Source organism: Heteronotia binoei, chromosome 5 (genome assembly GCF_032191835.1).
Source record: "Heteronotia binoei isolate CCM8104 ecotype False Entrance Well chromosome 5, APGP_CSIRO_Hbin_v1, whole genome shotgun sequence".
Classification (NCBI taxonomy): Eukaryota; Metazoa; Chordata; class Lepidosauria; order Squamata; family Gekkonidae; genus Heteronotia; species Heteronotia binoei.
The window spans coordinates 84,074,577-84,100,689 of NC_083227.1; the positions used below are offsets into that span (position 1 = coordinate 84,074,577).

The window sequence follows — 26,113 nt, forward strand, 5'->3', positions numbered from 1 at the left end:
CACATGTGCGCATATGAAAGAGAGAGATCCTGCCTCGACTCCCAGCAAGCTGTCTGCCACATTACTGCCATCGTGAGAACATGTGAGAGGCACCCAACAGGACACCACCCAGAGGGCTGGCTGAAGAGAATCCTCAATGGATCTGTCACCCCATTCTCCTTCCACAGGATCTTTGTGGAGGCCTGCTGGGGAGAAGCCTGCATAGCATCATGCCACAGTTCAGACATATCACTGTCAAGACAAATGAGATCAGCATTACAGCAACAGGAACAGAAGAACCGTAAAAATAACCATAGAAATTTCTCTTCTCTCTGATTACAAAGATACAAAAATGTATAAAAAACCTTCCCTGCCCCTCCCCACTGCAGCCACCCCACCCTTTCATGTTTGCACAGAGTACAGAAATGTTTCGGAAAGGAAGGTTTCTGTTGTTCTGCTTCTGATATGTAACAAACAGTGTTAGCTCATGGTGTGGTTACTTCCTCCCCTTCCATTCAGGGTGTCCCTCTGAGCAGGGAGGGTGACCAGTATGGCACAGAGGTACCCGAGACACCTTTCTTCCATAGCCAGGTCTGTGCATTTTGCCTGGCTCTCACCCCACGAGTTCTCCACCACATAGTGCTGGGGGAGGTCGTGGTTGATTCGGGCTTCCAAATCAGCCTCAGTTCTTTCCTTGAAGGTGCCTGAAGGATCCCAAATCTCTGCTGGAAGAGTCGGGCCTGGCAATCATTCCTTCTTCTTCCTTTGCACTCTCAGGAGACAGCCCCTCAGGAATGACCTTCACTTCTTGTTACTCTTCTCAAGGGAGAAAGAAAAAAAAAAAAAGTTAAGAAACTCCCTGTCAGCCTTTTCATTTCCCAGAATCTTTAAAACATAAACTCTGCATGCAGGCTCAGTTGTAGATTAGCCAGTTTATAGAAATGTGTCTAAACTTCATGACATTTTGATTACTGTTTTGGGGTATATGCCCCCACCATCCATATGACAGTATTTTTTAAAAAGGTTAGAGGAATTGTACAGAAATAATGGGTTGAATGAGAGACTGCAGTCCTATTTACGCTTATTTTGGCACGTGCTATTGAATTTAGTGGAACTTCTTGGGAAATGTGCATCTTATTGGGCTCCAAGAACAATGAAAACAAGCATGGAGGTAAGAAACAGATGTCCGTTTCTGAAGTTGCTTTTGCATTTTCAGTTGTTTTGTGTAACCTTGAGGGTTAAGAACTTTTCAGAAATGGGAGTCTCAGGATGCCAGTTCTGTATGCTGAGATAACACACACACAGAATACAAACTGCTAAAGCAACTGATTTGTGTCTTGACAGAGGGAGAAAAATTTTAAAAAAGTATTAGGGGATGATTAAATGGCTTAGACAAGGTTCTGTCCATAAAGCAAAATGTCCCCCTATAAAGTGATGTTTCAGGGATCACATCTCCAAGTATGTCACAGTTCTCAGTTCACTTTATAGGACTGCATGTTCAAACGAAGGAGGATTCACCCTCTTTTTCCTCCCCACAGCAGAATGTATGCAGGTGGAGCCAGTCATTTGAATCCCATACCATATGATCCATATGGCTTTTGTATAGCATGTTGTTTAAGACTGATTGTATTTCTATCACTTGATGTTGAGCTAAACTACTGTTTTGGGCATAGTCATAACATAAACTGGTTTAACAGGGAGAACACTGGCAATTGAAGGCTGGGGTGGAGAATCTATAACAAAGGATTTCTAGCAACTCACTGAATGGCTACTGTATCTTCCACCTGAGTTCCTGGGAGAGGGGAAGCCATGACATGTGAACAGGCTCACATGTTTGCAAGGTATCCAGGGCCTTAGACCAGGGATGTCAAACATGCAGTTTGGGGGCCAAATCAGGCCCCTGGAGGGCTCCTATTAGGCCCCCAAGCAACTGGCTGTCATCTGCTTCCTTTTCCCTATCGTTTGCTTCCTTCTGCAATTAGGGTTGCCAAGTCCAATTCAAGAAATATCTGGGGACTTTGGGGGTGGAGCCAGGAGACTTTGGAGGTGGAGCCAGGAGACATTGGAGCGGAGCCAGGAGCAGGGGTGTGACAAGCATAATTGAACTCCAAGAGAGTTCTGACCATCACATTTAAAGGGACAACACACCTTTTTAAATGCCTTCCTTCCATTGGAAATAACGAAGGAAATAACCTTCTTTTGGGGCTTATAGAATTGGACCCCCTGGTCCAATTGTTTTGAAACTTGGGGGATATTTCGGGGAGAGGCACTAGATGCTATGCTGAAAATTTGGTGCCTCTACCTCAAAAACAGCCCCCCCCCCAGAGCCCCCAATACCTGCAGATCAATTCCCCATTATTCCCTATGGGAATCATTCTCCATAGGGAATAATTGCCCAGTAGACATTTCCCTCCCACCCCCCCCCCCACCGCTTTCTGATGACCCCAAAGCAAGGGGGTGGCCTCCAAACCTGGGGATTGGCAACCCTCTCGCTCTCACACATACACACACACTTACTGGGTCTGGTTCCTCCACAACCACATCTGAAAAGAACAGGCGCTACGCTACTCTCTCTCTCACACAGACACACACACTCTTAGTTGCTCTGAAACGAAAGCAAAACAAACTGAGGGACTGTGTTGCTGACCCTTCCCATGAAGTACTTCCTGCTCAACTTTAAAGGTACACAGACACACACACATTTTGAAACGGACCTGTTTGTAGGTTTCTAAACCTGCACAAGATCTAGAGCTGCATGGTGGCTGTGGGGGCAGGGCTTCCCCCACTGGCCAGCTGGCTGGGGGCAGGGGAAAGCCTGTAAAACCGAGGGATCCCCTGCTGGGACCTGGGGATTGGGAAGCCTATCTGCAATACCGCTTGCTTTGCAAGGCTTGCTCAGTTGCACAGGAGATACAGATCAAAACCTCTATTTTCTCCATTGGCTGAGGCTCCTTCCTTGGGGAGGAAGGGAGGGAGGAATAGCTTGCTTTGCCAGGCTCTTTCATTTGCACAGTGGAGCTACTGAGCCAAGCCTCTCTTCCTTCTATTGACAGAGGCTCCCCCCCCCCCCAGTTCCTTGGGGAAGGAAGGAAAGAGCCAGAGCTTCCTTTGCCCAGTTCCCTGGGTCCCATGGGAGAAATACAAAGAAAACACCTTTAAGACCAATCAGTGCTAACATTTTAAGCATGTTTTAAGTTTTTTAAAAATATATATTTGTGTTTGTCTGTGTTCTTTATAAAATTTGTATCTCTGCTACCTAATCTTAAATAGGTACACACATGGCCCGGCCCAACATGGCCCGGCCCAACAAGGTCTCATTTATGTAAGATCCAGCCCTCATAACAAATGAGTTCAACACCCCTACCTTAGATCATACTGGGTGGTGGTGAGTATAAACTGACCTCTGTCAGCATACCCAAATGCAGAACAATCTGTAGTCTATAAGAAATCACAGCTTTCCTGAAACATTTTCACTTTTTTAACCATCTCCATCTCTTGAACTGGTTCAATCAAGCTTTTCTCTAGCTCGGCTTGTTTCTTTTTCACAAAGAGGGTCACATTTTCAAAAACACATATACTCTACTCAGAAAGTCACAGCTTCAAATGAGCAAAGGGCAGAAAAAGTCACTTACTCTGAGTCTGGTGACAGCTCGGAAATACTGTGAGATGTGGCAGAGCGAGGTGGTGAAGGACACAGCATGGAGGGTGTCGAGGATGTCTGTGCCACAGAAGGTGTGGGTGTGGTCTGTGGGCCTGAGGGGGTGCTGGATGATTGCACAGAGGACAAGGCAGAGGAGTTAAAAGAAGCCAGAATAGAAGAAAGGATGTCTAATTGCTCTGTGGAGGGGTGACGGCTGGGGATCGCTTCAAGATTTTCTCTAGAAGGAAGCCTTCTGGAGAGGAGTTTGAGATTTTCTCTAGAAGGTTGCTGCCTAGAAAGAGCCTCTAGATTTTCCCGAGAAGCTTGCCTGCCAGGCATTGTGTCCAGATGCTCTCTGGAATTAGACCTTCTGGATAAGAAGTCCAGCTGATCCCTTGATATTTGTCTAGCTAATACTAACTGGTCCCTTGAAGGCTGCCTTCTGGATAGGAAATCCAGCTGTTCTCGAGAAGTGTCTTGACTTGGCAAAGTGTCCATACAATCTCTTGATGCTTGCCTGTTAGGCACGGTGTTCACCCATTCTCTAGAGATCTCTCTTACTGCCCCACCACAGTTTAGCTGTTCTCGTGATCCAAATCTACAGGGCAAAGTATTAAGATGGTCTCTAGATCCCTGCCTCCTAGGCAGAGTATTTCCATGAATTCTTTGATCATGTCCTGTAGCTACTTCACCTAAGTTTTCTCTAGACCCATGCCTACTGGGTATGCTTGCCAGATGCTCCCTAGACCCATGTTGGCTGAGGATTGTGTCCAGATGCTCCCTTGACCCAGGCCTGTTCAGAATGGTGTCCAGTCGCTCCCAAGACCCATGCCTGCTGGCTACAGCTTCCAGGCACTCGCCAGAATTATTCCGGCTCAGCTGTTCTCTGGACATCTGCCTTCTCATCAGCATGTCAAGTTGTTCCCGTGAAGAATAACGGCTTGCTGGCTGAGAGAGACTGCCTGCTCCAGAATAAATCCTGCCATAAGAAGCTGCAGGAACAGCCCTGTGACCCAGAGTGGATGTTCTGTACCAGGAAAGCTCATTGGTCATTCTGCCCACGGATGACAGGCCTTGTAGAGCTGGAGGATACTGGAGACGATTCTTTAGGATGCCTATACAGCATTTGGGGAGAAGGGAGCAGGAAATAAGAAGAATTAGACACCCTCCCATTGGATTATTTACATTTACAAATTGTATTTACCTGCATTTCTATTTGTTCGCAATTCACGTGAAATGATATTGCTTCAGGGAAACCTGTTAGCTGTTGCCTATTTGCAAGCCACTTAGGGGTAGCAATAAAAAACCTACAGTCTGCTGCCATGTTGGTACACTTATACATGCACAGTTCAATCAAACAGGCATGCAGAAGAGCAATGGTTAATTTCTAAAAGAAGGCATGTCAAAGCTCCAGATCACTTAGAAACTACACTCTTTGACATGTTTTCTTTACCCATGGATGAATAGGCTGTGTGGAAGGCATTCTGCACATGCTTAGAGGCACCCTCTATTATTCTTTCACCTATTCCAGGACTGAGATAGGCACTGAAAGCAGTTTCTGCAACTAAAGTGAGTGAGCACTTTTTCAAGGCCTAGCCCTCCAGAAGTAGGGTTGCCAATTCCAGGTTGGGAAATTCTTGGAGAATTTTGTGGTAAAGCCTAGGGAGGGGAGGGACCTCAGCAGGGATGCCATAGAGACCACCTTCCAAAGTAACCAGTTTCTCAAGGGGAACTGATCGTTGTAGCTTGGAGATTAGTTGTAATTCTAGGAGATCTCTAGCCACCTGAAGTTTAGCAACCCTATCGAGAATATTCATTAACATGTCAGGTCTTCAACCTTTTCAATTAGAACACTGTAACCAAAAGAGTTTATATTGTTCAGTCAGAGCATAGTAGATAAACAGAGAGCTGGTTAAGTTTCAGCTAAAAAACAACCCATTACTTACATCCTTATTGACTACACATTTCTAGGCTCTTAGATGCTAGATAGTTCCATGGTCAGGCTCAGAATAAGGCATAGAAATCTGTTTATTGATTTAGACATTTATGTTCAGCTCCCCGCCCCCCCTCCCCCCGCCCAGGGACCCTTACAGCATCATTCTCCCCTCCTCCATTTTATCCTCACACAACCCCTGTGAAGTAGGCTGGACTGAAAGATAGTGACTGTCTCAGTGTCATCCAGTGAGCTTCCATGGCAGTGTGGGGATTTTATCCTGTGTCTCCCAGATCCTGGTCTAACACTCTAACCATACACAAGCAATCATAAATCTGATTCCACTACCTTGCTGTTTATTTACCATGCAAGAATCTAAGTGCTCAGGGAGACATACATACCCAATCATTCAACTTTTTATCTTTACGTCAACAATACCAGGCCATGACAGAGTGCCCTTAGAGTAATATGTGGCCCCAGAGCTTTTGGGTCTCTGCTCGGGGTGAAGTGGCTCCCACAGGTTTTACTGTCCACACTGCAGTTGTAATAGGTTTATTATTTACCCCCTCCCCAACTGGAGCAGCAGCAACATCCTAGTATTGTGTCTGCTGTGCAGCATCCCCACCCCGCAGTTGTTCTGCCTCACCACTGGGAGTGCTGTGACTCCAGCCCTGGCTGGAGAGACCCAATGGCAGTTAGGCCTTGAGAACTGATTCTTGCAGCTCCTAGCAGCACGGGTCTATGTTCCATCCATGCCTGTAGGCCTGTGACTGATTCTGGCAGAGAAGCTAACCTGCGCTGCAAGAAGGACACAGTAGCTCACCAAAAGGATAAGGTTGGTTGCTTCATTTGTGTAGTAAATGTGTTGTGAAAGTATTGAGTTATATCAATTTTCTTCATACTGTACAATGCAATAATGTTTTACAGTGAAGGAGCCTTTGCGTATCTGGATTTTTGTATCTATTTTTTATGTTTACACAATGTCTGGTGCTACTTGACCAAAAAGTGGGTACAATAAAAGCAAATTGAAGAGAGATGCAGCCAAAGATGGAGGAAAGGGAAAATTGGTTATATAGTTAAATAAGGTTGCAAATGCGCAATCATATATTTGTTCTATACACTCATAAGGCATGGGTGATAGGAAGGGCAATCATATGAACTGCCAAAAGGCCTCAAAGCTTCTCACTGTGAGGGGGTTACCCTGTGAAATATATGGCATTTTCCCCCACCTGAATCTAATAGACCTTCAACCATAACTCCCCCCCCCCCTCACCTTCTGCTTTGGTCTCCTCACCTTTCCTCTGCCGTTGGGTCTGTGTGAGGGAGTTCTCATCTCCACTGGTTAAGGCCAGGTCTGGCTGGTTATTGTTGGCGGCATCTTTATTGACATCAAATCCAAGTTTCCTCTCTGAGCCCCACTTCTGGAGGGAGCAGGGGTGAACTTCACATTCACCCAGTGCTGGCCAGTAAGACATCAGGTCATTGCCATCTACATCTAAGGGAAGGACATTGGACAGTGCCAGATACAGGATGAATCAAATTCATTTAACCTGTTACTGCAAGGTTTACCGTGACATCTGTCTAGGAACAGTTCCTCAGATTTTCACTCTTTTTAATGAGTGAGTAAATTATTCTTTTAAATCCCAGATCAGAATTTAAATTGTTATCCACTAACAATAAAAGGATAACCTATTTGATTTTCACAGATTAATTAGCAATTGCTCATAAATGGAAATCTGGCACCCGTCTTAATCTTTGGCATACTAAACTATGGACTCTACATTAAGGCTAAACTATCAGATATGTCGAAAATAGATGCTGGAACAGAAGATTTTGATCTTACAGGGGTCTGGTTCCCTGTTTTGGAATATTTACACAAGACCAAAAGGAAATTCCTAATATAATCTCAGTTTTATAATTATGGTACACATGCCAATGCTTCTGGCTTATTTTGTTAGTTCTTTAGAATATTATCTACTATAATATGTCAAAACTTTAATAAAAATATATTTTTAAAAATGAGTGGTGTTAAAATTACTGGCAATTCAGTACACTTCTGCTTCTCCCGCACATACGGTATACTAGAACGCCAATAGCAAGTTCACGTTGCCTGGACCACATCTGCATCGAAGGCAGTATATTGGTCACCAGTTGACCCACCTGGAAATCTGCAGGGATCCCAGTACTCTTACATGAGTTGGAAAAGGTCGTGCACATCTGCAGAAGCTAAAAACAGCCTTTGAATGATTAAATTAATTTGCATGCCCAGTGATTTTCTTTTTCTTTGCAAACAAATGGAGGATTCCTGATAAAAGGAGCCATCTCATTGGCAGCTTAGCAAACCCATTTTTTAAAAATCCCTTAGTTTTGCAAACCATTTTTGTCTTTGAGATGCATCTTTTGTTTTGTAACACGCTTGAAGGTTTATCGACAGGGTTGTCATAGAGATGTATAGACCACAGTTTACTCTTGCCTGTCCCATTGCAGATGCCCCCAGTACTCAGGGTGTTCTTGGTCCATATTCTTATAGCTGCTGTACTAGTATTCACCTTTGGGTGTGGTGTTGGAAGGGTTGGTGAGAAGCCTCTCACTGTGTGCTGCCCTTTTGAATTGGCGCTGGAACCTGCCCCGGAGATGCACATTTTCCTCACTCTCTGATGATGGAATTGAGAGGCTGCGTTCTTCGTCAAGAGAGAGGTCACTGTCTGAGTCGGAGTCTTGATCTGTGCAAGATAAGCAAAGTTCTAAAGAGTTGAGGAATCAGGGAGAAACTCTTACATTCACGGATTTGGTGGCTAATAGCTTCTAGTATATAATTTCCCTCTCGTGAACAACCTGTGAGGTCAAAAAACCTGACAAAGCAGAAACAGTGTATTCATTTATACTATCACCTGTTTGAAATATTTAAAGTAGACACCCCTAAATTTGTCACCCATCACAGCTGGTTCCAGGCTCCAGCCAACCAACCTCCTGCCAAATATCATCATTTTCTCAGAAAGCCCAGCTATGTTATTTGATTTAGGAAGAGCCCATCTCTGGAAAAATCAGAGTGTGCTCAGTAGTCAAAATGCTTGTGTTGTAGGCTTGGCAAGCACTTGATAACTTATAAACATGTAGCAAGATATCCAATGGAATTTAGAAGTCTGCTAGTTTTTTGAATCTGCAACTTGGCTTTTGACCTTACCTGGTCCTGCATCGCGGTGAAACATAGCTACATCAAGGTCTGTGGGGCCAGCATGATTGAGCAAGTTATGATCCAGGGCTGAGCCTTGATGTGCCATCATGTTCTCTCTGCAACAACAGAGAAATATCAAGTGTTCATCCCTTTCACCGAGAAAGAGACTATATATCAGTGGTGAAGCACATGCTCCCAGCCTTAGTCTCTTGCATTTTCCGTTGAAGTGTCGATATACCAGAGCTGGAATCTACCTAAGCCCAGAAAGAGCTGCTGCCAGATAGTTAGACAATATTAAGTTGAATGGATTCCTGTTTCCCTCAATAGGACATTGCTTGTAAAATCTGTGATGTTTATGACTTCTGTATTAAACATAAGCAACATTAGTCATATATATTAATCATACACACAGAGAACTCAGTGCTACAGGAACGGAATGCAAAATAAGTTTGCATAATGGACTGGCCAAAGACTCCTTCTATGGTAGAGTTATTAGTATCTATAACCTTGCTCCGTTGTTCTGGTATAGTCTGCCCAGTGTATCATATCATAGAGAGTGATATGGTGTTACATAAGGGGGCATGCAGGACCATCTTTTTAAAACTCACTCTTGTGTACCTAAGTATTAGATTGGTAGTGTTCTGTGATCTCTTCCCAAATATATTGCTAGAAGAAGGGAAGAGTTGATTTTATACCCTACCCTTCACTACCCAAAGGAGTTTCGGAGTGGCTTACAATCACCTTCCCTTCCTCTCCCCACAACAGACACCCTGTGAAGTAGGTGGGGCTGAGAGAGTTCTGAGAACTGTGACTGTCCCATGGTAACTCAGCAGGCTTCATGTGGAGGAATGGGAAATCAAACCCAGTTCTCCAGATTAGAGTCCGGTGCTCTTAACCACTATACCATGCTGGCTCTTTGTAAGAGAAACCTAATCCACCCACTCCAGTGGCTGTAATCAAGATTGTGAGGTCCCAGTGAAACCGTGGATGAGTACCCAGCAGAAACAAAACAGAAGGAACTGTGATAGATGTTAATAGAGGAAATATATGCAATGTCAATCAGTGAGCTCCATGCTTACAAGGAGAGGAATACCAGGGGATTCTTGGGTCTCTAGAAAAAGGAATATCCTTCCCAGCATGCCAGTACTTCTCCCTAGCTGTAAATCCATAGGCATAGTAAAGAAATATTACTGTTCTTCTCTACCTGAGGTAGCCTCGCTGGCTGGAATGTGTGTGGGCTGAGCGCACGCTGCTGACAGATGAGATGGTGGATGCTCCCAGGGTGATACGGATGAGACCACTCTCCTCAAAGAGAGCTGTGTTGTTGTAGGCATTAGGGCCCTGTGATGGAAGAATAAAAATATATAGTCACCTTTTTAGACAGGATGTTTGGAGAATCTTCTGCATATTATGGGGCCTCTTTAATTAAAAAAGCACTCAGAGCAATACAAAGAATACATTCAAGAATACACATATTACTGGTATAGCAAGATAAGATGCAAAGGAAGACAAGGTTCCTGGCTTTTATTGATTGCTTCTGTAGAAGAGGGAACTTTAGCAAGAGTGGCTTGTCATAAAGAAGTGAGGGATCACTTTTAGTTCATTTATTCTCTGGCATCCAAGTGGCTAGAATCTCTTCCTTCCTGCAAATATTAAGAAGTACTGGCCATTGTTTTCTTTTCTCTGCATGTTTCTGACCTGCTTTCTGAATCCCAGAAATACGCTATGAACTCAGGTATACACAATGAATGACTCTGAGCATGTATTCTTCATAAACTCTTTCTCATTGGTTGCTGGGACACAGTAACACTCAAGGATAATGATATTTCATTGGCAGGACAAGGCTACACAAACATTGCTAAATCATAAGAGAGGGCTAGAAAGTACTGATGGCACACAGAAAAAGTTAAAGGATCCATAATGGATCAGACCGCATGTGATCCATCCCTTATAGCATTATGTTTCACATAATAGTCAGCCTAATGTCCCTGGAAGGCCTACCTGCAGAGCACAGAGGCCAAACCCTTCCCATTATTGCCCCTCCACTGCCTCTGGGGGTTCCATTTAGTCATCGCGGCTACCTGTGGATGAACTTACCGTACATTCCATTAATTTATATAATTCAGCCTTTGCTGAACTACAGTTCCCCTGGGAGAAATGAAATAACTGTTGAACCGAAATGACATCTGTGATATTGCTCAGAGAAGGGGAAGGAAAAATTAGAAGCTACTCTCTTTACTCAATAAATAAATAAATGTGTGAAAAAATACTTCATTTTGCCTTTCCTGAATAATCTGTTGCCCATCAACTTCACTGAGTGTTCACGCATTCTAGTAATACTAGTGAGGAAGAAAAAGTTCTGTCTACTTTCCTCATTTTGTGCATAATTTTATAACACTCTGTAGGTTGCCAGAATTCATCATGAACAAGAGGTTATGATAGGGAGGGAAAACCTCAGTAAATGTGATTTCATTCTTCACTGATGCTTTGTGATTGAGAAGAAACTTTAGCGGAACTCCTTCCTGCCTAAGGCTTGAGAGCCTTACCTAGCATAGAATTCTGAAACCATTAGAAGAAAGGTTGGTTATACCAATTTCCATTTTATACCACTGGAGGGAAAGTCAGAGTTAAGCAGTAATCATTGGTCTCCATAGGAGAGGGCAGCATTATTACAGCAAAGTCCAAGACCTAGGAAAAGTAATCTTTTCCTTGAGTAAGGTCAAATGTAGTTCCCACCTGACCACCTCTGTTGGCTTCCTCACTCTGGCCCTTTTTGCCAAGACAGGCTAGTTTCCAGGCTTCTTGCACCTCCTCGTTCAGGACACAGAACAGAACCAGCACCGCCAAGCCCTGTGATGGAGAGGAAGAGAGGCTCTGAATCCAATATTCCAAGACTATTTATGATTCACTGAAAAGGAAAGCTGGATGCTCATTATCCTATCTCATATGGGACCTGATGGTCCAGATTCTTCTTGCTTGTTCCAGAATGCATGGGGGGGAAATACTATATAAATACAAAATATTACTGTTAATATTCACAGGCCCAGGGAACCCAATTAGCACAGCCATTAGCTACAGTTTCCATTAGAGGGCGGAATAGCTCCATGTATAAAGGCCATGTGCTAGAAAGGCTCTTGGGGAAGCATTCCAAACAGATCAGCACACTAAACATTAGCTAAAGGAAGCCCAATGAATAAGAAGACATGACAAGACTAGCAGATTAGCAGTACTGAAGCAACCATTTGATACCAATCAGGTATTCAGAAAGTTTAGCAAGGTGACCCAGACAAATTTGCTGTTAAGGTATATTTTGTGAGTGTTTTAGCCAGTATATTTAGGCGGCTGAATTTCTGGCTTTTTCCTCATTGAACATTTTATTCATGCTTTCGCTTTGTGTAGAGACAGTGGCCAGGATTCAAACAACTGTGCAACCATAGTCTTGTGTGCCTGAGACCCAGACCTCTGTTTCTTCAACAGCAGCAGCACTCCATGACATGTGGCAACCCTCTTTTGAAACTGAAAGGAAATGAATGCATTGGAAGAAGTATGACTCATCTGGCAAGCAAATTCTGTGGAACAGCTCTCAACAGAAGCCAGTCATCTTCCCCTCTGCCTGTGCCACTATTTTCCACCTTACCATCTTTGCCCTAGTGCAGAGAGTTACCTGAAGGCTGCAGAGGATAGTGTAGAGGTAGTGGAAAGCCAGGACACTGTTGTTGATAGCCAAGAGGCCAAAGAGCCAAGTAGTGCTAATAACTAGAAGCAGAACGAAGGAGCTGCGCAGCGTCATGCTGGAGAGAGACAGAGAGAAAGAGCCACCCAAAAGGACAGACACAAAGGTTATAATCTGCAGTTGAGCTACAACCCAACAGACACCGATGTAGAAAGAGGAGGAAACAACTGAGCCCGCCCACCACACCCATACAGTGTGCTAGAAATCTGGCTCCTCAAATGTGACTCTTTATGGGGGCTTTTCTAACTCATGACTCCAGCATTACAAACAAATATTAGCAAGAATAATGACAAAACTCAACAGCTCCTGCCTCAAGCAACTTCAGCTGTAGGGGAGGCAGGCAGTTCAAACTGGAAGAACATTTGGAAGAACAGACAAATGAACCAAAGGAGTACACCTCAAGACTGAATGACAAAAAACATGGTGGGGTTTACTGTGATGAAGGCAGAAAGTGGCTCATGGGGGAATGATGCTCAAATAAATGTTTGCAACAACAACAAAAGCATTGCTATATAGCAGTCTTCTGACTATACACATTTTTGTGGCTGGTTAATACTCACAGAACAGATTTCTTCTTAGTTTCCTTCTGCCCTGGGGAACACAGCATCTTTGCCACCAGCAAGAACATCACACCATTCATCTGGAAGCAGACTGACTGGTTAGGAACAACTCAACCCTTGCACAGTGTAACCATCTTGTCAGTTCTGCCCATCCCCCCAGTACTCCTATGGAGGCTTTGGGTTGGATCCTGCAATCCATGAATGCAAGGACTGAAGATTTTTCCCATATTCCTCTCCCCACAGCAATCCTTTCTGATCCTGGGGAAGTTTATTTCTGGGGTTTCATGGAAGAGACAGGATGATTTAGTTTTATCTGGTGCAGACTGTCCAGTTAGCTTTATTGGAGTTTGCACAAAAAACTTTGCACTAGAAATCTAGTTCAGCCTCTTGGTAAGATAGAAAAGGATGAAGAACAGAAAAGGAGGAGAGTGCAATTGTTAAAGAGCAGCAAATTGTGCTGAGGTTCAGGGATCTTCAGGAAGTGGAGGAGAAGAAATATGATAAATAAAAAAGGAAGGCCAAGAAAAAATGAACCAGATTTCTTGCCAAGAAAAAATGAACCAGATTTCTTGCCAAACGTTTGATAAAGGAAAGAAGAAGATAATGGATTTATATCCTTCCTTCTACTCAGTGTCTCAGAGCGGCTCACAATCTCCTTTATCTTTCTCTCCAACAAAAGACACCCTGTGAGGTGGGTGGGGCTGAGAGGACTCTCACAGCAGCTGCCCTTTCAAGGACAACCTCTGTCAGAGCTATGGCTGACCCAAGACCATTCCTGCAGGTGCAAGTGAAGGAGTGGGGAATCAAACCCGGTTCTCCCAGAAAAGAGTCCACACACTTAACCACTACATCAAACTGGCTCTAACTGGGACTGGAAAAGGGAACAGGGAGAAGATACACTGAATGAGCAGTACTTACCAGGATGACAACAGCAATGGGCCCTGCAAAACTCCAGATCAGTTTATCATGAATGGAAATCCAGCAGAAATCTGGGTTTCCATAGCCCTCTGGATCCAAGCCAACTGATAATCCTGGAAGCAGGAAAAGAGATGGTCAGTTGCACAATACTCCAACACTCTTGCCTCTTGCCAGGAGTTGTATCTGTTTTTTTTTTCCAGTGTGTGTGTGTGTGTGGGGGGTCACTAATTTCATTTTGTTATTTTAACTTAAGATCCTAACCTGGCCATCCCCAAGTCACAGGATGCCTTCATACATGCACTTCTGCTTCCCCTTGGGCAGCATGAGGGGAAGACAGAAGCTGGGTGCCCAGATGCACAGCACAGTGAATGAGAAGATGTGGCTTAAATGAGGTGTTTAAAAATTAAAGTGAAAGTGGGTGGGGTGGGGAAAGAGTGCCTCTGATTCAAAAGGGAGCACCACCCTCTGTGCCCCACCATTGGTTACAGCCGTGCCTCTTGCAAGGCTTTTGTCCTGGCATCTTAAAGCATATTATGGTCATTACAAATCCGCATCCTCTTTTTTCCTTTGGGTTCTTTTATTTCTAATGGGGGATAAGACTATTCTTAATGGGAGGATTACTAGCTGAATTATTTGGCTGTTTTGTAGAAGACTTGTAATCTTGTGGAGGCCCATTGAGTTTAAGAACATTTGAACTATATGATTGCTCTTGACTAGTCCCTCAAACAATTATGAACACACACATGATAGATTCTCACACTTTTATGCTTAACATTTTAATACACATAACCACACATTTGATCTGGACAATGGATGTGGAATCACTTTGACTACGGAAGTTCTGTATCTTATATCTACTATACTTGTCACACGATACTGGAGGAAAGGCAATTTGAATGACAAATGACTCTAGCTTTGTTCACGGTTCTGTAAAACAATTTATAGGATACATTTCTTTTGAGAGGCAAAGGAAATCTTAGCCTTCTAAGCAGATCTTTCTTACCTGTGATGATGGCGGGGACCCCCCAACCAATGGCATAGTAGAACCTCATGGCTCCATAGTTGATATTGCGGACTTCAGTCTGCATGCGGTAAATATGGAGCCCTTGCACAAAGAGCCAAGCAAACGTGGAGAGGAAGAAGTAGTGCAGCAGGATGGCAATCACAGTGCAGAAGAACTAAAAGAAGCAAAATCACCCACCATTCATAGAAATCCCTTTTAAAACATGCCTAGTTAACTGATTTTTGCCCTTAACCTTTTTTTTTTTTTTAAATCCCTGCTGGCTTTGGAAAGTCCCACATATACAATGCCACATTCCTTCAGACCTAAGCTTCTATACCAAAACCTGTGCAACTCTGAATATGCCCATTATTGCATTTGTGCAATGGAGCATGGAGTGTGATATCAGTCTAGACATCTAAGAAGAATTCTGGGAATTCTGTCAGAGTTGCAGGGAAAACCTAGAAGCCTGTTGGCTTATCTGTGTTTGAATTTCAGGGCATGCAACTTCTTCACTTAGCATGACTGTTGATCCTTCTTGTTGTCCTTCTTTTATAGACTTGTTCCCCTCTCCATACTGGTGAGATCCTACTGACTTGCTGACCTACTGTGTTCAGAGGCTGGTCCTTCCTTCTTCTCTCACCTGGTTTTCAGTTTGGTTGATGCCCAAGAGAAAGAGAAGCTCTGAGAAGAAGAGGGTGACAGAGATGTTACAGTGGATGCCCCGGGTGTTGGACTTGAGACCTTTCAGGCATACCAGGAAGGAGAAGGTCAGCAACAAGCACACCAGGGAGAGAGACACCAAGGAATAGGTCACAATGGCCAAGGTCTCCAGGTCGCCCTCCAGCTGCTACAGGGAGAAACCAAAGTAGAAAGGTGTCAGGGAGAAAACACAGAGTCTGAACCAGTAATTTTCTTCAGCATAATACTGAGATGGAGATTCCACAGGGGTTCTCCTCAGGCTTTTTCTTTTTCTTGCGCAGCACTGCTCAGATGATTAGATAGACCTCCTGCATATTTAGATCACCACCTGCCTATGTCTCGCTACTTGCCAGGGCTTAAGCTAGGCAGCCACATTCTTTGATCATGCTGCTGCTATGTTTAGGCATGAAACAGATTGGGGAGGAGAGTCTCCTTTTACAAGGGCTATGGGCTGATGAAGGAGCTGAATCCTGCCCTGTCACTCTCCATACCAGCTCCCATGCTAAGTTAATGCAAGTGCTTTCCCCTCAGCCTGGCTCCAACCCCAGAAATCAACTGCTTAAACTGATGATGTACACTGATGTTAGGTGGACGCATGTGTGTGTGTGGGCGGGGGGAGAGAATTTACAACTGATGTTATTTGTTGTGAATGGGGCATACTTGTGAATAAACAAATGCATCTTCACATCTAGTCTGCCCCTCCATGACATCACAGCATACTGTTCATCACTGAGTTCTCTGCTTATATGTCACAAACCATCATCACTGGCTAAAGAACTAGAATTACCTCTCGGTGGGAGCTGTCCATCAGGACTCCAAAAGTGCCAAATTGGGAGCAGTGGCAGCGGACGTGCGTGGTATTTCGATACACAAGCTCACAATCCCGCGCTGTCCAGAAACCAGTGGGCTCAATCCTGCAGTCACAAAGAAATCCCAAAAAAGAGAGGTCTCTTTTAAGAGGCAAGCATGAAGGTACTGATGGAGGGCCCAGGTAGTATGCTTTCTTGGGCAGGAAATAGTTTTTGACATTTGGATAGTTTAGCTATGTCTTCTAAGGGATCTGAATAGAGCTAATTATTTTAAATAGAGAAGCCTCCCCAGTAGGTGGCCAAAGTTGATGAATTCAGCCCTTAATAGAAGAGGACACTTCAATATATCAGCTCTGTGGGACAGCAGCACAGAAGACCAGTTTCACATTTGTGGAAGGGAATGTGGTAGGGATTGATGACTTCTACTTATTCAGTAGTGACAGTGAGACAGAAATAGTGCAGGGGAAGTAGTTATTCACCATTTGGTAACCAGCTGAGCTTTCCTTCTGTTCTCTGACCATACCGCTCTCTCCTTAAATCAGTGTAACCACTCTTTAAAATGATTTGCATCAACTTAAGGGTTTTCTTACACTTAACTCTGTATTTCTTATTATATTTCTTTGGAAGTCTCTCCTTATACCCAGTCTTTCCATCTACACAAGGTCACTGACTGCCTTGTCCTTTTGTTACAACAGGGATGACCAAGAGAATGAGCTATGATCCTGGAAATCCATGGTTCAAATCTTGTCCTGGCTACAAATTTACTAAGAAGACTTAGATAGCAGCTCTCTAGCTTACCCATCAGGGATGATGTAAGATTCTATGTAATCAAAATGCATTAAATGCTGAAATCTCTATGCGTGCTGAGCCTGCTCCGGCGGGGAGGGCGGGATATAAATAAAAATTGTTGTTGTTGTTGTTGCTGCTTCTTATTTCCTCCCACTTCTACTTTTGTGCTTTCTGTTAAGTTGTTCCTTGTGTCCAGATAGCCTTTCCTCTATTCCTTAAAGCCACCTTCTCCAAGAAACTTCTTGAAGCTGTACTGGCCTCAACTTACTTGCTTGTCAAATCACCTGACTTTATTCTACCTCTTTGTTAATTCCAAACTCTGCCCAATCCATATCTTGTATTAGGCTGGAACCACATCTCCTCAGTTTCATATCTATCAATGCCAAATGAATGCTAAGTAGCAGTAGTAGTAATCATTGTTTAACAACAACATCATAGTCTTGCCCAGAGGGAATGCTGAAAACCAAGGATAATTATTCTAAAGTGAAAGGGAAGCAGAAAGCAAATTCACGTGTGATGACGTATAGCTGAATGTTGAACCCTCTCCTTTGGCATTTGAGATGAGGTGACAGAAAAACCTCTATCTGTGTTTGATCTATGATGGTTTTTCCACATGTTCATGCTGTGATGTGGTTATTGGGAGAGGAACATTCACGCATGAACTTTGTCTGAGGCACAGTTAAGTAAAGCTTTTTTCCCAGTGTGTGACAAAAAAAAGAAGAGAAAAAAACAACCCTACACAAGAAAGGTAACCAAAAAAGTTGAGAAAAAAACCCAAACAGACTAAAATATAGCTATGCTGATTGTTAGCCACCCTGAGTCCACTTGCAGAGAGGGCGGGGTATAAATTAAAGGTAATAATAGTAATAATAATAATAAGAATAGTACTAATGTACAAAAAATCATATAGGATTTAATTATATGTTCAATACAATTATCATATATAATTATTATAAAATATATAAAATTTAATTATACATTCAACATATAATTGGGCATTTGTCTTTATATTAGGATTTGGTACTTATATGCAGAACCATAGGATTGTGGTCTTTAAATGATATTTTAGCACTTTTGAATGTATAATTAAATTATATACGATTGTGTCTTAGCACTATGTGCATGGCTATATTTTTGTTTCTTTGTCTCTACACCTTTTTGGTTACCTTTTTCCCAATGTCACACAAAAAAGTCCAGGGCTGGACTAGATACTAGGCTTCTCATGGTCAAGCCTAATGATCTGTCCTCTGGATCCTGTGAACTCTCCCAAGGGCCTTCCAAAAGTCCAAAGGCAAATTAAAGTGAAGAAAGAGGGAAGAAACCATGATGCAGGCAGCAAATGAACTTACTGGCTAGAGTGATTCCACTGAACACAGAGGGGCTTGCTGCGGTTGACAGTCTCAAGCAGGCGGAATTCTAGCACTAAGGGTGTCTCCAAAGATCCCTGGAGAAATGTGTGATTGCTGAACACAGATACACTCACTATGGGGGAATTCATAACAGGGTTTTTGGGGAGCCTGTAAAGAACAAAGAAGCCTTGTTACAGGATGCCACTTGGCACCAATCAACCGTAGACTGTGTCATGACAGTACTGGAGTGTGTGAGCAGTCTTTGCAGACACCAGACAAGCTGCTTCCTAGTCCCTCTGGATAGCAAACACAGGGTGCCCATACAGAGCTGGCAGTGCTTGGAAGCCTAACAAAGAGCCCAGCAGAGAAATAAGCAGCAGTTGGTACCTGAGATTGCGGCGATCCACCTGGTAGCGGGCAGGCAGAAGCCCTCCAAGTGTGCGGTAAATTATGAGGATGAGGATAGTTACAGCAGGCTCAGGTTCTGGCAAGGAGTGCTTTGGGGGGGAGCTTTCCATGGTGTTGTTGGCTTCACTGCTAGCTGATATAGATGCAGCAGTGGTTGGAGCTGGAATTAGGAAAGCAAAACAGGAAGGAACCAGTGGCACTGTGGTCATGGAATGTGGTCTTAATCATGGATGCTATACACTTCCTATATGGACTTAATGGATATGTTTGGCACACAAGGTTTGACTGGATCTTGCTTAGAGTTTTTTGTGTTACTTGTGGAAGTTATTTTTACTTTCTTTAGCCTTGAAGAAGCAGGCCAAAATGAAGAGGTGTATTCATTATTAGAATGAGTTTAGAAAGGGTGACCATCTGCCAGATTGGCTACCAACACAAGCAACAATCCCATAAAGTTAATTCAATATCCAGGGGGGGGGGGGGAATCCATTGTGAACACCTATTGTGCTCAGAGCAGCATCATGTTATGCTTTTAGAGAGGCACAAATCAGAAGGTTCAATAAAATAAAGTCATGTGCGGCTTGCGTAATAGCCTCTGTATGGCTGGGTCCAGGCCAGCATTTTGAGCCGGCACAGGGACGGGTCATGGATGGACCAAAAAAGCACGATCAAATATGTGCATCCGCCTCCCATCTTGTTCCTGCCCCTAACCCATCCAAGGGCCTGCAGCGTGACTGGGATGGCCCTCAGATGGGTTGGGAGTGGGACAGGAGGTGGATGCACACGTTTGGTCCTCCCACACCCCACTCCTGTGCCGGCTCAAAATGCTGGTCTGTACCCAGCCTGTAAGTTGCTCATACTCTATGCCTCTGAATCACTTGGATTCGGAAATCAGTGAAATCTGATTTCCCCTTAATAGACAAAACAGTGGCTATGAAGCTTTGCAACTGAACTTTTTTTCTTAAAGCCATCTTAGGAAGAATAGGAATGATGCCCACGCATATACAGGATTGATTTCTATGGGGTATGCCAGTGTTCTGTGTTATCTATAGAACTATCAGAACATTTTTAAATAAATGTTTTATTAATACATTTATTGGTTATCGGCTGGGAAATGTCACTGTGGACCTGATACAAACAAACAAACTTCACTATCTCCCTTAGAGACTGAGGGCTGTGTCCTACAAAGAATGGATGTTTCAAGGTAGCATTCAGTACCAAAGTAACACTGTGGTTTAGTGGTTAATGCTTTAATTTGGTCAAAACTGTTTTCATCTCCATATGACTACTTAAAGTAATGCTCCCTCACAGGTGGGTCCAAATGACTGCCACGCTATTGTCTTGCCCTAGTTGGAGGTAGGACAACTGACAATGAGAGCAGAGGTGTCCAGTATTGTCACTGCACCACTCCTCTGGAGTCTTTTCACCTTTGCTATTCCTTGTAATCCCAAAGGACTCTTCTTGGCTCTTTTGGAGCAAAAGTAGCTACTTTCATTCAAAGCCAAAGAGAGGACAGCTGTCCTTGCAGAAGGATCTGTTTGCAGCTAAGGATCAACATTTCTCCCAGCTCCTTCCCTCCTGAGAAGCAAGAGAGCTCTGCCCCCTGTTAAGCATGCTAACTACCTTTGGACTAAATTAAGCAGCAGTTTTCTGTGATTCCAAAAGAAGAGTCAAGAGCCCTAGGTCAGAGCATTTGCAGTGCAGTGACATGTCTGTCTCCTTCTCAGCTATCCCCTTTGCCCCTGGTACTGCCCAAAGAACAATGAAGGGTAAAGTCAAACCAGCCCATGAAGGAAGCAATAATGTCTAGGTCCACTGAAATGGGGCCAGCAAAAAACAGAAGAGGAAGCCATTTACCTTCTATTTTGGGAGGTGTAAGAACTATGTGAGTGTGTGGGTCCCACATTGCCTGGCCACGAAAGAGGCTGCTGTGATAACGAGGATAGCGTCTCCTGATGTTGGTGGTATTCTCCATGCGGTCAATGCTGAGCACTGGGTGGGGAAAAGGGAGAGAGAATAAGTTTGAGATTTCAGAGCTGATTTTCCTATGTAATAGCAGAGAAACAAGGTGAGAAGTGTCTGACTGAAAAACTTAAATGTGTAAGTGCTTAGAAGCACCTCTAACCATAAGCACAAATAAACTGAAGTATATTTTAAGCTCTTAGGGCTACTTCCCATGTTTCTTTCTAGCAGTATCGTTGAGCAAAAATAGTATAACTGTAGTGAAACATGTACATATTTTAAAGAAAATACATGAATTCATTTGCTTCTGGCTATTTTTTGTATGTGCCCTTCTCTGGAAAATAGATCAGTGCTTTTCATATGTTGAGGGTAGATTTGCACCACAGTAATTTGTAAAAAAAACATGGGAGGGAGCCCTCCTTTTGTAGATACTTGCCCACAAAACTGAGACAGAGAAGAATGCATCTGCATCTACTCCTCCAATAACAATAATTTGCATTCTCTGATAGGAATGGAAGACTATATAACGTACTTCTCCGGTACCCTGTTGTAAAGATGCCCTATTCTATGGATGCTTCTACATGAGAACTTCTTAGGCCGTTTTGGTACTCTAGACCTAAACTGTAACATGTGGGACAGATTCCCTAAAATAAAGCAAGAGTGATGCACCATGGAAGAATACTGTCTCATCATCATTGACTAGGTTATCCAGACTAGGCACCATGCTCAGCTTCCATGCAATCATGGCCCAATTTGAAGTAGCATAGTCCCAGTCTTGATGTGGCAGGCCAGTTCTTAGTCACTTAGATGACTTAAGTCACTGACTCCTATCCTAAGGACACTTTCCTAGAGCAGGGGTGGCCAGCGGTAGCTCTTCAGATTTTTTTGCCTACAACTCCCATCAGCCCCTGCCAGCATGACCAATGGCTGGGGCAGATGGGAGTTGTAGGCAAAAAACATCTGGAGAGCTACCGTTGGCCACCCCTGTCCTATACCCATGGGACTTACTTCTGAGTAGGCCTGCTTAGGATAGCTCCATTAGCTATTGCCACTGCTGTAGCGGGGCTTTGTGTCTGATAAGGAAGCATGCTAACTGGCATGCCCATCCCCAATGGCCATTCCTTATTCTGGCCATTATTTGTTGCCTTTCTACTAGCAGCCCTGCAAGGGGTGTGTGTGTCAATGGACTACCATATCAAAACTACACAGGCCCTCTGACCCCAGCTGAGTCAATACTTACCAATATTGGGAGTCACCACACCAACAGGGTTGAGGTAGGTGAGTTTCATATTACTGGCCAGGGTGCCTGTGTACTCTCGCAACTGTTCCATCAGGCCTGCACTACCATGATCATTCTGTAGCAATGTGTCCCAGTGCTCCCGATTCTCTAGTGCTAGCACTGAGCTGCCAGCTTGCAGCAGGTTCTGGGGACAGAGATGATGGACAGAACTTGAAGCTCTAAATCCTCTTTCATAAGCAGTTTCACAGAGCTGTTATTTTTTTTTTAATTTCCCATTATCAAGTTCAGGTCAGCTTGATCTTATGTGTCTTTATTCAGAAATACCCCCCACCTCCCATGTAGGATCTATGCACAAAACAGTGTGTAAAGGATTACAGATATATGTGCTCAGCAATAGCAAGAAAACCACAGATGTAGGCTTTTCAGAATATGATAATAATAGTCAATGTCAACTACATTGTAAATATTTCCCATTTCTTTTCTTAGTAACTCATAGATTTTTTTTAAATTGTGGAGATAGGCTCTGCTTGAGGTATTGCACAGCTCTTGCAAACAGCATTTGCTTGAGGAGTTATTTGCAGCGGTCAGCAGGACACAGTAATGTCTGCACCAGCTCTTACTGTACACAAGAGATAATTCAGTATTACTAGAAATGGCATCTTGTGACTTATGTTTTAGTGCCATGGGAGGTAGCAAAATAGGGTCAACTAAACTAAAGATATTTTTCCGTATGCTGTTCTGGGCTTTCACCTCTCCCTCCTTCTGAGGCAAAGGGCTTGTGTTAAGACCTTTACTCCAAGTCTGATTCCATTATACTTGAAGTTCAGAAACAATCTTCCCCAGACTTCACTGTCTAGAAAGCACAGGGGTAAGGTGAGAGAGTGTTGCCTTGGCTTATCTGTTTCAGTCATGTGAAGCTTTTCTCCAATAAGATTGAGACAGGTGTCCCAATTTATTATTTTAGATTGTGTAGGATGACCCTTGGAGAACTTGTGGATCAGTGATCCTGACTTGGATGGGGGTTGAAATAATTCTTTGTTATCTTCCAGTTCTACAGTCCTGTAGTATAGCTACACTTTGCTTCCAGGTGAATGTGACTACTCAGGGCTGAGGGAAGTTGTAGATATTTTTGTGTACATGAGTCCTCTGATCATCTTGTCTTTTACTTGTAAAGCCAATTATTTCCTGAGCTCATGAGTAGCACATTAAGAGTGAAGACGATTTATTATTGTCTCTCTAAAAGTCTGATCTCAAAAGAAAAAAGCTTTAGCTTCAAAACACTGTTACTATTGCCATTTAACATCTATCCTAATTTTGTTTGGAAAAGCGAAAGATGCATTTACTGTCTGGTTAATATGTAGATTTTAGAGGGCATTACAAAAGGCTGCCTTGGGAGAGGTAAGATCATCTTACTATTTTGCCTTCAAGTTAGATATTTCACCTGGATTAGGGATCTCTCTTGAACAGGTCCCACTTATTTATATATCAGTAATTACAGAGCATTGAGGTTGATTGAGAGGCCTTCTTTTGAAATGAGTAAGAGTTTGTTAAAACTAAAAAAGGAGGCTAAACTGTCATGTATGCAAACTTGTGCAAAGCATTCCGGAGAAGAAATTACAGAGGAGGAATGGCAAGAGATTTGGAAGTGAAATGCTTCTATTTAGATTAGAGAAATATTTTATGTAGCCAAGAGGACATGGTATATTATATTAATACCATTTCAATGTAAGTGGAAAGGTAATGGAAGATGTTGAAAAGATTGAAAGGGCAGAGGAAATAGTTTTGATATGTGGCCATGTTTTAACTTATGAAACATTTACAGGAGAAGTTTTGGATAAGACTGAACAGATGATAGGTGCTTCTTGATTCACAACTCAGCCTATTAAATGGAAGTTGGAAAGAAGTCAAGATTCTGGCATTTCTCAATAGCAACCACTGCAGTTCTTGGCAGCAACAACCTGATAACATCACAAGTTGCTGAAGGAGCAAACAGGCACAATCACTTGCTCAGAGGATTCACATGTGCTAGAATGCTTTGGTCATAAGAAGAAGTTACTGGGCTCCAGAAAAAAGAATAAGATGGTTATTCTTTTTATTTCCTGATGTTGTTGCATATATTGAACCCAATAAATAAAGTTACATTACAAGCATACTTTTTGAAATGAGACATGACTACTAGAAAGGGCACAAGGTTCAACAAAAGTAACCAAGGGGATGTAGCTAGCACAACTCTGTTTATAACACTCTGGCCAGCCTCTCTTAGTGCCCCTCTTGATGTATGAGGGACTGGAAAAGTGTCTGTGTGGCTGCTGCTCTGGCACCAACTTCTTTTTAGATGAAGAGTCAGGATCAGTTAAGTTGTGTGTGTGTGTATCTGAGTAAGATTCAAGTCCAATAGCACCTTAAAGATTACCAAAATTTCTAGGGTATAAACTTTCAAGAGTAAGAGCTTTCTTTGTGCCTTCTTTTCTGGGTAGTTAGACAATTATTTCCTAGACCTGGTGTGATGGTTGCCAGGTCCAACTCAAATATCTGGGGACTTTGTGGGTGGAGCCAGGAGCAAGTGTGTGTCAAGCACAACTGAACTCTAAAGGGAGTTCTGACAATCACATTTAAAGGGACCATAGCCTTTTAAATGCCTTCCCTCCATTTGGAAATAATGAAGGCTAGGGGCATCCTCTTTTGGGGTTCATAGAACTGGACCTCTTGGTCCAATTTTTTTTAACCATGACAGGTGTTTTGAGAAGAGGCACCAGATGCTGTGCTGAAAATTTGGTGCTTCTACTCCAAAAAATAATTCCTCCAGAGCCCTGGATACTCACGGATCAATTCTCCATTATACCATATGGGAATTGGTCTCCATGGAGTATAATGGAGTGCCCAGGAGACAGCAGAAACACTCTGGCTTTCTGATAACCCTGAAGCGAGGGCTTACAAACCGGGGGATCCCCTGTCCCCAGCTGGGGATTGGCAACCCTAACTAGTGCAGAGCCACCAAGCAATTGCTCCGTGGCACATAATGCAAAGCCAGATTTCAGCTAGCTGAATGAACAAGGTGCCATAAGATTTTGAATGCAAACTAGAAACCCCTTTGTTCAGCTGTCTAGAGCAAGGCCATCTTTTCTCAAGGGCTGACCTTGCACATTACAAGTAAAAACTAGTAAGAAATATTCCATTACATTTACGTGGGCCTTTCTTCAGCTGCGTCCTTTGTAGTCTGCTTCCTGCAGCTTCAACTGTGTTAACAGTCAAAGTGGTATGATTCCTGCCACCCCCACCTTTAGTGACAGTCTACTTGCCAGAAAGATCGGAAAGAGGCGTTCCAGAAATCCAAATTCCCCTTCATCCAATTCCAACACATATTGAGTCATGGGAAAGGGGCTTACCTCATTGAAGTGGGCATCTTGGGTGGCTGTGAGGCCAAAGCCATGCTGCCTGCTCTCAAATGCCATCAAGTGGGACAGCAGGCGATATGTGATATGAACATCATTGCCAAAGTAGCGCTCCATCTGGTCTGTCACTGCCCGTAGCTGGTGGGCCAGTTTCTTGGCTTCTATGGTATTCAGTTCAGTTTCATTCCTTTCCAGACCCTCCAGCTAATAACACAGAAAAGGGAAGGGGGTTGTAAATTGCATATGAAAACAGAAATTTAGTTCCTGTCTCCTGGTTTAAAGACTAAAACTAAATGGATAGGAGAACGGTTTCTTGGGTTACTAGTGCAGTAAGTGCAGCTGGGGATCACTAGAAGCCTGTACATGGATGTCTACTGGTGACAGAGAACAACAAGCCATTTTGAGTACTCACCTATAAAGAAAATCATTGTGTCGATAGGATCTAAAATTTACTTTCAGTCCAAAAATGATATCACAGCAGTTTACTTCCCCAGGAGAAATACAACATCTGGCTAACAGATGGTTCT

At 43.3% G+C, this 26,113-nt stretch overlaps 1 protein-coding gene across 5 annotated transcripts in view; it reads right to left on the bottom strand.

Moving 5' to 3' along the window:
- The window catches only part of CELSR3 (cadherin EGF LAG seven-pass G-type receptor 3), a 98,242-nt gene continuing 72,129 nt past the window's right edge, over positions 1 to 26,113 (bottom strand). For 2 of the 5 annotated variants that reach the window (XM_060239715.1, XM_060239712.1), the window contains 18 exons: positions 25,581 to 25,790; positions 22,195 to 22,378; positions 20,850 to 20,984; positions 18,975 to 19,155; positions 18,588 to 18,755; positions 16,428 to 16,554; positions 15,582 to 15,788; positions 14,942 to 15,116; positions 13,939 to 14,051; positions 13,021 to 13,100; positions 12,392 to 12,518; positions 11,464 to 11,577; positions 9,932 to 10,068; positions 8,737 to 8,843; positions 8,102 to 8,275; positions 6,847 to 7,047; positions 3,612 to 4,734; positions 1 to 795 (listed from right to left, as the gene is read on the bottom strand). In XM_060239715.1, the coding sequence (XP_060095698.1) occupies positions 768 to 795; positions 3,612 to 4,734; positions 6,847 to 7,047; positions 8,102 to 8,275; positions 8,737 to 8,843; positions 9,932 to 10,068; positions 11,464 to 11,577; positions 12,392 to 12,518; positions 13,021 to 13,100; positions 13,939 to 14,051; positions 14,942 to 15,116; positions 15,582 to 15,788; positions 16,428 to 16,554; positions 18,588 to 18,755; positions 18,975 to 19,155; positions 20,850 to 20,984; positions 22,195 to 22,378; positions 25,581 to 25,790 (3,591 nt within the window). In that variant the 3' untranslated portion in view covers positions 1 to 767. Of the gene's footprint in view, positions 799 to 3,611; positions 4,735 to 6,846; positions 7,048 to 8,101; positions 8,276 to 8,736; positions 8,844 to 9,931; positions 10,069 to 11,463; positions 11,578 to 12,391; positions 12,519 to 13,020; positions 13,101 to 13,938; positions 14,052 to 14,941; positions 15,117 to 15,581; positions 15,789 to 16,427; positions 16,555 to 18,587; positions 18,756 to 18,974; positions 19,156 to 20,849; positions 20,985 to 22,194; positions 22,379 to 25,580; positions 25,791 to 26,113 lie in introns of those variants that run through there. The other 3 variants (XM_060239713.1, XM_060239711.1, XR_009555440.1) reach the window with 2 other exon arrangements.